General features: G+C 36.3%; 1 protein-coding gene across 5 annotated transcripts in view; it reads left to right on the forward strand.

The window, feature by feature from the left end:
• PTPRM (protein tyrosine phosphatase receptor type M) overlaps nucleotides 1-14,292 on the forward strand; it is a 661,667-nt gene that overhangs the window by 430,584 nt on the left and 216,791 nt on the right. For all 5 annotated transcript variants that reach the window (XM_059706595.1, XM_059706597.1, XM_059706599.1 and 2 more), the window contains exons 12-13: nucleotides 7,020-7,293; nucleotides 8,284-8,320. In XM_059706595.1, coding sequence (XP_059562578.1) covers nucleotides 7,020-7,293; nucleotides 8,284-8,320 — 311 coding nt within the window. The remainder of the gene's footprint in view (nucleotides 1-7,019; nucleotides 7,294-8,283; nucleotides 8,321-14,292) is intronic.

Raw genomic sequence — 14,292 nt, forward strand, 5'->3', positions numbered from 1 at the left:
GATTATTACATTCCTCTCTCACTCAGCCACCTGTTCTGTTATCCAGTGGGATAACCCTCCAATAGTTTATGCTGATAAGAAGTAGAATAAGTGGATAAGAAAAATAGATGTACAACTAAGGGTTTAATCTGGAAATGAATTAGGATAGAAATTTTTAAGTCAACTTCAAATCTGCAGCAGGATCTCCCTCAGAGTTTTCAAAGTTTGAAAAGACCAAAAACATTTTATCACAGGCCTCTAGTTCTATATAAATGGAGATTTCCTATTCTCCATGTAGAAGCCTTAAAGTGTTGTTATAGAATAGCATAGCATAAATTAAACTTCAAGTTAAATTTCATTCCCTAAGAAAGTTATGATATAGTGATGTCACATCTTTGGCAGATTCATCTTTTCACTGTGGATTGTGCCTTCATATTGCAAATGCCGTAGGAAGATTTTATGTTACTTTAAATTCCAGAATAATGGTGGAACCAGGCTAGGAATGGTGCGACTTTAATAAACAACGGGAGAATGACTAACACATTAAAAGGATAATAGAATTCTAACTCAGCTCACTAAGGTAGAAACTTCTGCTTGGTTTTTATTCTTGAGGATTTGTGGGGGGTTTTAATCACTTTTTAAAGAAAAAAAAACATTTAAAAAACATCAAACAGTGAGATTTTCAAATCTACTTTTGAGATTACAATTGTGGTTGCAAAGCTTTTATAAAGTTCATTAGTGAAATGATGATAATTGTACAAATGAAAAACCTATCAGTCATAAAGTGCTGGCAAGGTACCATTGACCTAGGTGCCAATAATGTGTTCCTCTCCATCAGAGAGACAGCAGTGTGTGGCAGTTGGTCAGCAGATAAGATTCAGCTATTTTTCATTAGCACTTGAACTTTGATAAAGGGAAATAGAAAAGAGCTTCTTGACCTTTCAGGGCTTAAATTATTAAAGAGCAAATAGATTTGAGGTCGGGATGCTTGCAAATCGAATTTGTCTTGCGAGCAAGGATAAAAAGACATTTTGAGTTTGAAATTGCTCTAGTCAACTTAGTTCTTCCTTTAATATATCTGAAGATGAGTAGATGGTAGCCATTTAAAAAGTAATATATCTGCCCTGGCCGGTTTGGCTAAGTGGATAGAGCGTCGGCCTGTGCACTGAGGGGTCCCAGGTTCGATTCCGGTCAAGAGCATGTGCCTTGGTTGTGGGCACGTCCCCAGTGGGGGGTGTGCAGGAGGCAGCTGATCGATGTTTCTCTCTCATTGATGTTTCTAGCTCTCTATCCCTCTTCCTTCCTCTCTGTAGAAAATCAATAGAATATATATATTTTTAAAAAAAGTAATATATCTGGAATACAGTACATAGTTTAACATACCAGCTGGCTAAAATGGAGGCCCATTGCATGATCATTTAATTCTCAAATTTTCATCTAACCTTCATAAAATTCTTGCTTAGAAAGTTAATTTTATTTATCCATAGTCTGATGGTATTTAAATTACAAGACAAAATTTTCTTTTATTAGGCAATGTCAAATGTCATAGTGTTGTAGTTAAAGTAGATCAGGGCCTGGCACAGAGTAGGTGCTCAAAAATATTTAGTCAATACAGTAGTAAACAGATACACAGCACACATAGTAGCAAAGTTAGGGGGAAATGATGGAAAGTGAGAAATGGAGGTGAGCAAAGAGGGTAGAGAAAGCAGAGATGCAGCTTTTGATGTTCTCAAGGTTCGTTATTTCATTGTGGGCTATCCAAGATAAACTTACAATCATACCAGCATCCTCATATCACAAAACTTTTCTCCTAGTAATTTCCTCTTCTGTTAGCTCTTGGGTATTCAGGAAATGAACACAAAATAAACTTAGTATTGAATTGTAGTTAAGCAAAGCATATTTGTGAATACCAGTGTATTTCTTCCTTACTACTACATATAATATAGAGAGAATAGAAATTACTTCGGGATTATATTATGCTTTCAAAAATATGTATTTCATGACCACTTCATTCTAAGTGTCATGAGATTCAGAAATGATTAAATCATAGACCTCCTCCTTCAGGAACTTATAAGACTTTTGAAAATATTGATAAAAAGAACACAAGTAGCTCCAAGCCTTTACGGAAAACGTGTTTCTGGGAGCTTGGCACAGAGCACGAGTGCATCAAAATGGGGGAAGAGATTGTAAATCCCTGAGAGAGGTCATGAAAGGACCTCGGACTTTTTATGAGGTAAGGTCATCTGCTGAGAGCGACCCAAGATTTCCGTGTGTTGGGAAAAACACAGCATTTAAATAACAAACTGAGGTCCAGGCCAGGGTGAAGCAATAGAGGAAAGATGTTTGTGGTAAGAGAATTCCAGACTCGGATCTGTGAAAGGTCCAGAGTGGCTCTGCTAATCTTTTATCCAGCAGTTAGAATCAGGAGGGCGCTCCCTGCAGGTTGAGAAGTGAGTGATCACTGTCCCATGTGCCATTGATGAGGTTTCTGGGAGGGAACAGGAGTTGGAGAAGACACTAGCCTGTCACTGCAGATACAGGAGTCTCCATCCTGGAAATCGCTAATGACACGATTAGTACAGATGGGAGAAGAAATTGAGGTCAAAGGTATAATTACCATCTATGGCTCCCTTGATTTGATAAATCAGAGAGAATCTCTCTACACAATATTCAAATTGGTTATGAGGAAGTAGAAAATTCCTGTCTTAATCAGGAATTTTTAGCAGGTCATGCTAGTACTGTCTTGCTGATGGTCAAGAAATGACATCTACTTAATTAGCTTTGTACTCCAAATGAATGAACACTTCACCTTTGAATTTTATTTTTTTTAAAAGATATTTTATTGATTTTTTACAGAGAGGACGGGAGAGGGATAGAGAGTTAGAAACATCGATGAGAGAGAAACATCTATCAGCTGCCTCCTGCACACTCCCTACTGGGTATGTGCCCGCAACCAAGGTATATGCCCTTGACCAGAATCGGACCTGGAACCCTTGAGTCCACAGGCCAATGCTCTATCCACTGAGCCAAACCGGTTAGGGCTCACCTTTGAATTTTAGTTTTCTCATCTTAAAATGGGAAAATAAAACCTGCATGTGGGAGCCCTGGCTGGGGAGCTCAGTTGGTTAGAGCATCTCCCATTATGTCAAGGTTGCAGGTTCCATCCCCAGTCAGGGCATATGCAAGAATCAACAGATAAATGTATCAATAAGTAGAACAACAAATTTATGTTTCTCTCTTTCTCTCTCTCTCTCTCTCTCTCTCTCTCTCTCTCTCTCTCTCACTCTCTCCCCACTTCCCCTCTTTCTCTAAAATCAATAAATAATTTTATAAACTAAAATAAAAAGGTAGCCTAGTATTTCTTCTATAGAATTATTCCCCAAGTATACTCATATTTCCACTTCCTGGAAGTTGTTAAAGTGAAATTTTGAAATTCATGTCATATAGAAAATAAATTGGAAAAACTGACTGGTAGAAGGAGCCAATACTGTCAATTATTTTATTTAATGGAGAATCCCTTTGCAAAGCAATTGATTCCTTTAAAATATCCTTTTTGTGGTAATAATTTTTATATGCTGCATAAAAATTATGAATAAAAAATATAAAATGCGCCATAGAAATCCATCTAATTTTCTCATTTAATAGGAAAAAAATAAGACCCAAACAAATTAATTTAAAACCTGTTGTTGGCAGAATTAGGGTTAGAGCCTAGATTGATGTATATGCCATGGTCTCCCACCCCTATTAAGTGCATTTTAAGAGAAAAGTCACACTTTCTCACTGCTGTTTGTATTTATTGGCATAACTTCTTTCTGGGCCAGCTGTCACCTGTGATGAAGCTATGGCCTTTTGCTTTGGCCTTGACTCTTTACTCTTGCTATTCTGTGATCTGATACTCTTGTTAATATTTGTTGAATAATCAACTACACCAAAACTTCATAGCTATAAACAACCTTTCTATTTCTTCATGATTTGGGGGCGAGGAAAAGCTTGACAGGGAAATTCCTACTTGGGGTCCCAAATGGTCTGCTATCATCTGAAGGCTCAGTGGTGTGGCCTTCCAAGATGGCACACATACATGGCTGTTGGTGATGCTGGCTGTTGCCTGAGAGCTATTCCAGACTGCCACGCAGAGTACCTGCCTGTGGCCTCCCTGGAGTGGGAGGTCCAGTGTCATTGGACCACCTACATGGTGCCCGGCTATTTTTCCCAGCTAGCTTCCCTGGGGAACCAGACTGAAGATTCCTGGCCTTCTCTGACCAAAGCCTTGAGATTTACACATTGTCCCTCTGGTATACTCTGTTGGCTGAATGTAGTAATTAAGGTTGGCCAACCCAATTCTTGATGGGAAAAATTTTAAATAATTTGCAAATATAGAGATAGATATAGATATAGATATAGATATAGATATAGATATAGATATAGATATAGATATAGATATAGATGATATAAATATATTTTTTAAATCCTCACCTGAGGATATGTTTTATTGTTTTTAGAGAGAAAGGGAGGGAAGAAGGGGGGGAGGAATATTGGTCAGTTGCCTCCCATTTTCTCCCTGATTGGTGATCAAACCTGCAAACTAGGTATGTGCTCTGATCAGGAATCAAACCCGCAACCTTTTTGGCATGGGACGACATACCAACTCACTGAGCCACTGGCTAAGCTGCAGATATAAAGTAGCCACATCTGACTGTAACTGTAAGAAGTCAGGGAGAAGGGGTAAGAAATCAAAGTCCACTTTACCTCTATTGTGTTACTTTTGTCTTGGATACATCATTCAGTTAGAATTCTACCAGATTTGTAGAGCATCTATACTAATAATAGAGGAATATGCAAATTGTCTGGGACTCTGTCACAGTAACAACCAAATAGCAGGCTGCATGGGGCAACAAGGCCAGCAAGGGGGACAGTTGGGGGCAACAAGGCTGGCAGGGGGGGCAGTAAGAGGCGACCAGGCCAGCCAGGCAGAGGTGGTTAGGGGTGATCAGGCTGGCAGGGGGGACAGTTAGGGGCGATCAGGCAGGCAGGCAGGTGAGAGTTAGGATCCAGCAGTCCTAGATTGTGAGAGGGATGTCTGACTGCCACTTTAGGCCTGATCCCTGGGATCAGCAGTCAGACATCCCCCGAGTGGTCCCAGATTGGAAAAGGTGTAGGCTGGGCTGAGGGGACCCCCCCACACCATGCACGAATTTCATGCACCAGGCCTCTAGTGTTATATAACCAAAAGTCTCTGATGTTAGGAAGTGAGAGTTGTATTACTTTTTTTTTTTTTTAAGTTTACATCACTGCTCAGAATTCACTGTATCATTACACTGTAAACATGCTGGACTATCTGTATTCTGAGCAATCATTTTGATGTTCTACATCTACAACAATTGATTTTTGTTTAGACAGAATTATATACTAAAGGGCAGCTACATTGCATTACACTAATGCGCTAAGTGGTTATACTCCAGAAACAGGTAATTTCACTGAGTCCAAATTCAGAGTTCACAGGGACGAGAGCCCAAAGAGGGACCTCTCTAGGCCTTCCCCAGGCCTGTGGGCATGGTAGGCATTAATGAGTTCTCAATACTGAGCAACTCCAGCATTACAGCATTGTTCAATGGAGAAACAGTGCTTCTCTGCCATGGTAAGGAAAAGATACATCTTTTTGCCAGAATTGAATTGAGTTTGGGGTTTTGTTTGTTTGTTTGTTTGTTTGTTTTGTTTTGTTTTAATTTATTTTTATTTTTGAAAGTATTAACAGATGTTCCGCTTTTTCCCCCCATTAACCTCCTTCGCTCCACTCCAGCCCCCTCTCCAGCCATACCTTCACCACACTATTATCTGTGTCCATGCATACAAGTTCCTTGGTTGATCTCTTGCCCCTTCCCCTCTTCCCTCTGAGATTCATCAGTCTATTGCATCCTTCCATGTCTCTGGATCTATTTTGTTTGTCAGTTTATTTTGTTCATTAGATTCCACATATAAGTGAGGTCATGCGGTATTTGTCTTTCTCTGACAGTCTTATTGGATTCAATTTTTGAAAGCTGTTATCAAGGTTTAGTTTTTCTCAGTATTAGAAACTTTTTTCCAACAAAACGCACAATTATTCATCATTCTAGTAAATGTATATATCTTATTAAGTTTGTCCTTTCCAGCTTTTTTCCATTCTCTTCAGGTTACTTCAAAATTCAAAGACATTGGAGGGGCAGGGAAGGGAAGGTGGGAAATCCACTCCTTCGTGAGGTATCTATCCTTGCAGGCATCTTCGAAGGATGATCATTCCCATCTTATCGTTATATATAATTCAAGTAGCCCTGTTCATCACTTACTCTTAGAAACTGCTTATAACTCCAAGGCCTTGGCATTTGAAATTCCAGTCCTTTTATCTGGTTTTCTTGTGCCATCTCTTTCCTCTTCCTGAATATGTGGAAGGGTAAAGGAATATAAGAAAATATTGAAGTCAAACCTTAGTTAACATGAGTCATTACACATTATACTTTGTGACTTGTTAAAACTTCACATGAATTCATACAAGTGTCATTGATGAAAATAATACATTGCCTTTAAAAATAAACTTACAATTAATATAATTCTGTGTATTAGGTAAACTGGATTAATTTTCTACACCAAGCATGTCAAACTCATGGTCCATGGGCCACACGCCTCATTTATTTGGCTGGTGTTAGCCTTTGAGTTTGAAATGCTTGGTCTACACATTCATCTTCGATCACATGTAAGAAAAGTAGTATTTTAGTGTCCAGCTCCCATAAACAGCAGAGATTGAAATGTAAAGCTTCAGTAATTATGTGAATTTTGTTTCCCTCAATAGATTGTATTATTTGGGATGAGAGAGTTGTGTGAAAGATTAAGCACTTTCCCTTTCTCATTGAGCAAGTGTTGTGTGAGTGTCCATTATGTACTAAGCACTTATTATTGACTATATCCTATATATTGTTTATTTTGGATATCCTGTGGGTCCGCACAATCAGAGGCAAAGGGCATAAGCTCAGTTATTATAAAATATCACTGATAATTCTCTCCTTTTTTAGTGTCTACCAAATAGTTGTTGAGGAAGAACGTTCTCGAAGAACTAAAAAGACAACAGAAATCTTAAAGTGCTACCCAGTGCCAATTCACTTCCAGAACGCCTCTATCCTGAACTCACAGTACTACTTTGCTGCAGAATTCCCAGCAAACAGCCTGCAAGCAGCTCAGCCTTTTACTATTGGTGATAACAAGACATACAATGGATACTGGAACACTCCTCTTCTCCCCCATAAAAGCTACAGAATTTATTTCCAAGCTGCTAGCAGAGCCAATGGGGTAAGTTATATAGATGGCTGTTCACTTAGGCTGTTTAGGGTTATGAATGTGAACATAGATTCAGTAAGAAAGTAGTAAGAAATAGTTATGCTTTTGTGTGTTTTGACTGAAACAAATGTGGGGGTTTTTTTCCACTTTTTAAAATTATTTTCACCTACAAATGTGTATGGGAAGAAATGAATATATTCATATTTGTTTGGGTAAAAAAGAATATATTGTCAACATGATGGTTTTTATTTTCAGATTTTACTTATTATGAAAAGTTGGCTAGTAATTTTGCTTAGCTTACTATTTTACAGGAAAATAGTATAGCTACAACACATACATTCAACTCATTTAAACTCTTGTGAGATTCACAGCATCTGTCTTTTCAGCGTATTCTGTCCCGTTTCTTCAAATCCACAAGAGTTTATGCTTCTTATAACTGTGACTAAATTAGGTACCTTTTTTTCCAAAGAGAAAACAGCTTTAAAAAGATGAGATGTTAACAAAATAAAATCTATCTATCGAGTTGTTTTGAAAAGTTTCCCTTTCCTATTCAGGCCAATGCAGAACTCTGATAAGATAGTACAGTCTCCTAGAAGGCAGGTTTCCCAGATGTGACAGTGGTTTGCCTCCTGCACAACAAGGGTCTGGGTGTCCTCCCTGACTTGACCTTGCCTGTGAAGACAGGACATCTGGGACAGAGATCGCCAGCAGTGCTTGCACAGGGAGCAAGTGAGGGTCTGCAGTAGGAGGCCAGGGGCCACCAGGCAGACATTTTTGAGTTGGCTCCTTGCTCCTTATCTGCTCCAGAAATGCCCACCCCATCTGGGCTGGAGCCAGAAGGTGTATCTGAGCTTGGTTCAAGGAGTGACCATCATGTGATTAACGCTACTCTAGGACTAATGAGACCTTTCATTAACAGTTTTTACATAGAACTGCAGATACTTGCATTTGTTTTAAATAAAACATGAATAGTGATTTCCCCCCCCTCTTTATTTGACACAGGAAACCAAAATAGACTGTGTTCGAGTGGCCACAAAAGGTAGGTTGAAATTGTGGAATGCTCTCCTAATGTATTTCCTTTAAGATTTTAGAGGGTATTTCAAAACTTCTTGGAATATTAAATTCATTGAAATGTGTGCATGTGTGTGTGCATGTAGGTAGGTATGTATTAGGAACTAATGGCAGTTAATATTGACTGGCAGTTAACATTAACATTAAAATGCTTCTTAAAATAAGTGGTCCAAGGAGTTTTCAATGGTTATCTTTTAAAACTTAAAATAAAATTTTATCTGATCTCAGTATACTTCTTAAACCATAGTACCACATGTAGTACTACTATATCTAGTGACTCTTCATACACATAGTAGTAAAATACTGCCTATCATTTTTAAAGAATTATCTAGTTATAGTACTTCTATAGAGTCTGCATGGGATTTTTGTTTGTTTGTTTGTTTTCTGATGATGTGTGTCTCCTTGAACCCAGTAACCAAGTGATGTTATTGTGGAACTTCTGTTTCCCATGCCTGGTTCAAATCCTGGAAAATGTGATCAAGGATGAGCTGTAGAAATGCCTAGAGCCAACCACCAAGCTCACCACATGGCACCTGCTAAACAAGAAAGCCCAGTTGTGTGTGTGTCGGAGCTGTTATGTCCTTGTGTCCACCTTGCAGTGGGATTTTAACCATCACATGTGGCAATGTATGACAACAAAATTTGCGAAATGTAAAATGCTGCATTAAAATGAGGCATTATAAATTAACACTTGGCGTTAAATACACCCCTTTAGACATTAGAGTAACCATGTGACAATGAGCTCGTTCTGTGTGTTTAATTTAGATAAGACGGCAAGAAGGCGTCACTGGGTCTGTGGCACTAGATTTACTCAGATCATAGGTAGTAGTCACTTGAGTTCTGTTGGATAAAAATATCTTGTTTTCATTGTTTAACTGTCAGGCAACATAGTTTAAGTATATTATGGATGTCCACCTGCATTTTCAAAATTCTCATTGAATTCTTATTTATGAAGAGACATGACTTTTTATTCAGCTTGCTTGACAAATAGTTCATAGTTTCATATTAGGTGCCAGGCATTGTGTGAGGTACTCACCCCATTTATATTTTCTTTGTCCTCATGGGTTCATAGTTTTATTTCTAAGAATCTATATTGATTTATACATACTAAATTTTCCATATGTTGTATGTGATTAGTGCCTTTGTTTATAGGAATAAATTAGCAATTAATGAAATTAAAGATATTGATGAGTCTTGTAAACTATAATGTGCTATTAATTATTAATTATTACAGTATGATAGGGCCCATGAATGGGGTATTGATGATCTTAGACCTCCAGGTCATTGCCCATGCTCAAATTGCTTTATTGAATTCTACATCGTTGAGGTCTCAAAAAGTATAAATCAATTTCCAGAGTGCCAAATTTATAATGCCTTATGTTTAACATCAGAGCTGAAAATCACTTTAATACATGTGTTCTCCTTTATTTCTTTAACATTACTGTGAAAAGAACACAGATATTGCTATTTTTTTAAGATAAGAAAATGTATATTTTGGGAGACAAGTTGACGTACCAAGGTCACTCAGCTAATAACCAGTGGTTATGGGCTTGATCCCAAGTGTTTGAACTCCTACCCCTGATGTTCCACTGTAGCTCATGGCTTTCACCCAGCAGATTCTCTCGCCAGCTATAGACTTGCATTGTATAAGTATCTGTCCTCCTCTTTATATTAAATTAAGTCACTGACCAATTAGTTTACTCTGAAAACAATGAAATATCTGGCATGTTAATCTACATATTTAAATAATTATATAAAGAGCACACTAGTAAATATAGAAATCTGAGGATTGCTATTTTCACAATAGATTTGAATTAGACAGTGATTTTGGAGCATTTTCTTCCATCAGTTAGATTTAATCAATATTGTAATTTGCTTTTCAATTCACCAAAGGATGATTAGGCAGTCAGATGACCTGATTGACTAAATAGTCCCGTCTCAGATTTTCTGAGCCACTTGCAAAAATTTACACAGCAACAAACTCTATCCAAATAATCTGTTTAGGTGTAGGAGGGAAACAAATTTTAATATTCATTACATAACATTGTCATTTCTAGTCATAAAATCATAATACAGGAGCAAACCTCAGGAGATATTCTCCTTCCAGGCAGAACTACACTATTTGGTACTATTTTATTTTATTAATTTCTACATGTACAGGTGCAGCAACCTCCCTTTCCAGCACAGTTTAATGTTTTACCACCTTCATAATCACATCATTTTTCCTTATTCACACTAAAAATTCTTTTTGCAGTGTGGGAAGCATTTCCATCTTGACTACTTAGTCATAACAGAGAAATAGTCAGGTCTAATAACTTTATTGGCACCATATAATAAAGATGTTTGAAATTTAAAACAGTTCAAATACCTATTTTTTGCCACATATTGCTGACAGTGTGGTGGCTTAATTAAATTTTTAGATACTAAACCATTTTCCTAAGCAATGTTTTGAATTTATAGAATTCAATGTTCTCATGAAACAACTATTGACAAGTATCTTTATATTAAATGTATGGAGGTGGGTATTTCTTCACAGGGAACTAATTTATAATTTCAAGTATGAGTATGTCTCTTAAAGATATATTTCATACTATTTATAAATTTAATGTTTTGCTTATTTTAATCATATGCAAAGGGTGTATTTTGACACTAATCATCTCAAATATAAAGCCTCATGAAAAATAGGCACAGGAAAAAACCTAAGGTATGTTATTTTATATCTTCATGTATGGGAGATTGCCTATATTTTTATGTATCCTCCTTTAATTTATACATCTAGAATCCTCATAGACATATGTTACTGTATTTTGTTTGTCTACTATAGGCAAACTCATGACAGTATTCTATCTCTTGAATTAAAAGATAAAGACACCAAACCACAGAATATACATGATGCTTGGATGTTGTCTACCCAGTTATAGGATTATTTTTTATCTGAACAGTAAACAGTAGCTTTTCTCCTAATCTTTCTTTTTCTTTTCCTATTTCTCCTAATTTTTATTTTTATTTTTAAACACATTCACATTTTTATAGTTGGATTCTTTTCCAGACCATTTGGTCCAACTGTGTGTCTTAGCAATGAGTATACGTGTTTCCTTTCACTCTTACATACCTTATAGCTGCCTTACGGTAACTGGTAGGTTTGAAATGGTTTTAATGCTAGTTTCGTAAGACTTTGTCGGTGATGAATTCTAAATTGACAAAATACATTTAAAAATCAAAATCCATCAAGTTAGAAAATTAGATTTCTTATATTAAGTGGGGTATATTCACTCTAATTGACATAACAATCAGTTAAAATGTATACTTTTCATTAATCTTCAACACAATAATATTTTCCATAGCATGGTGCCAGCTGTGTTTCTCCTTGACAGTATAGTGTTTGGGAGTTTTCTTTTTATACATTTATTTTAAAAATTACCTGGGTGCTTAATATGTTAAGTGAATTATAATCTGAGACTTCCAAGTACAGATACATAAATACGTCACTTTTTAAATTTGGAGGATTTTTAGTTCATAAAGGTGTTGAGGATTTTTGTTTGTTTTTGTTATTAGTGTATGGGGAGTGGGGTTGTATATGTTATCTCTTCCATTGCTAAGATTTGGCTAACAGCATTGTAGCTAGAAATCAAAACAAAAACTGCATGAGCACATATGCTAAATTCTTTCCAAAAGTATTATAATAGTCAGACCATAAATCTTAAACAAAAAGAAAACAAATCATGATTCTAATGTCATATTTTAAAGTGAATTTTCCGTGCAAAATTCCTTCACTCTTTTTAAGTTTAATATTTTATTTAATTTACATTTGTACTGGAATGTGCATATGCTTTGCTGGAAGACCTTCAGGAAACTTTGAAGGATTTCCATTGTCCTGATATAATTTCTAACTATATTCAGAAATTTGAATGTTTCTTATTTTAATCACCAGGCTCTTTGAGAAGTTTCTGTAGACTGTTTTTCTGTTCACAGTTTTGTTCAAAGAAATACCGTCCTTTCTAGGGCACAATGCTACAGAATGAAAGTACTCTGACAAGAGAACTGAAAAGAATGTCTGTAGAGATGTAAAGCTAATTAAGACTCTTCTTAATTACTCATATTCAATGCAGGAGAAAACAAATTACATAGTAAGACCACTTACATATGCTAATCTGCTATCATTGAGCTATGGATTTAGAAATAGAAACATAAATATGACATAGATTTGTCATTCAGCATCTTCTAGAGACAATATTTTCTTTTCTTGATTTGAAATAGCCTTCATAATGTACGTCATCACTGCATTAGGACCCCTGGAAAGTTCCTAAGGAAAAACACCTGTTTAACTTTATTCTGTCTTATATTTTGCCCAAATTTATTTGACCCAGATTCATTTTTAAAGGAACATTAGAGTCATGTAAAACACAGGTGAGCAAATACCGGTTCATCAAATTCCAGAAGATCCCACAAAATGCAACTGAAATGACACTTTGGAGGTCTGATACCCTGAGTGTATTTTTTACTTGTCCATTCTTACCTTGTATTTAAGGGAGACCCTAAATTAATCAGCTCCAGAAGTATCTTCAACGCTTACGAATGGGAAATCTCCTGACTTTATTTTACCGAATTTAGTGATTGTCTTCTTGACATGTTCTTATTGATATTCTAAGAGGACAATAGATTTTTATGTAAAAGGCACATGGTAAATATTTGAGGCTTGGTGAGCTAGATGGTCTCTTTCACAACTGCTCAGCTCTGCCATTGCTGTGCAAAAGCAGCTGTCTGCAGTGCGTAAACAAATAAACATGACTGTTCAATAAAACTTTATTTGCAAAAGCAGGCAGTGGCTAGCTGACCACTATTTTTAAATAATTTCGAACATAATCCAGTTTTCCCTTGTAACTAAAAATAATAATAACAATTGAACCCTTTACAACACAGATTAGGAAGATCATGTAAAAATTCTTAAGATATCTTTTCTGTAAGGTACTTTTCCCCTTGGGAGTTTTGAGCCTCAGATTACAATTAGCTTTCCTTTCAGTGGTGAAGACATGGCTGCCCAGCATAGCCATTTTCAAATAACGTTTTGTTCATATTGTTTACTTTTCTCAGTATTGTAGAGTTGCTTTGTTTTTGTATAAGGCAATATAATTTTTCTCAAAAATAGGGTAGGTGCGATTTTCCTGTAGGTAATGAAATACCATATAGGAATGTTGGTTGAACAACAGTAGTCTATGACCAAACAAATATTATATTTATAAATTTGAAATTGGTACCAACTTTGTAACAAGTCTGAAAAATAGCATTTTACTGTTCACAATTTATTCTATCAGCTTGCAAAATTGCATACTATGTCATATCAAGAAAATTGTCTTTGTAATACCCTGGGAGTTCTCTATTCTTTGACCAAACTGTTAGTCTATTCATCTCACTTAGCAAGATTAGAAAGTTTTCATTAATAATGCGTGAGAGCCGATTATACTAGATTATACTACTTTTAAACCCAGTTGTGGCAGTTGTCTAGTTATAAGGAGCAGCACTGTTTGAACGATGCAGAGGGATATTTCAAAATATTATGCAGCAGCAGTTTTGGGTTTAATTGTCTGCAGATGGTAGATGATCTATTTTCCTTACTCGCTGCCACATTTCTAATAGCACCCAGACTGTTCCATGTAAATTAGTAATCTTTCATGTAAAGCCTGTCCTTAATTTTTCAGTATTTTTTCTTTGCATCATTTTCCAGCTGTATCATGTTAGAACTGATTTTTTAATTTCTTATTTTTTTAATATCTGTGTGTCATAACTGTTAACCATTTAAACACAACTATTGAGCTCTACAGGCAAACCAGAAGTCTGCCTGGTCCACTTAAGGAATCTGAATGATTTCTTTGGTCATATGTTAACCATGACAACTATAGCAAAAGCAGTGGTTAGTTTTTATTTTTCTCACCAATGCTGTGA

This window comes from Myotis daubentonii, chromosome 8, assembly GCF_963259705.1.
Source record: "Myotis daubentonii chromosome 8, mMyoDau2.1, whole genome shotgun sequence".
In the NCBI taxonomy this organism is placed as follows: domain Eukaryota; kingdom Metazoa; phylum Chordata; class Mammalia; order Chiroptera; family Vespertilionidae; genus Myotis; species Myotis daubentonii.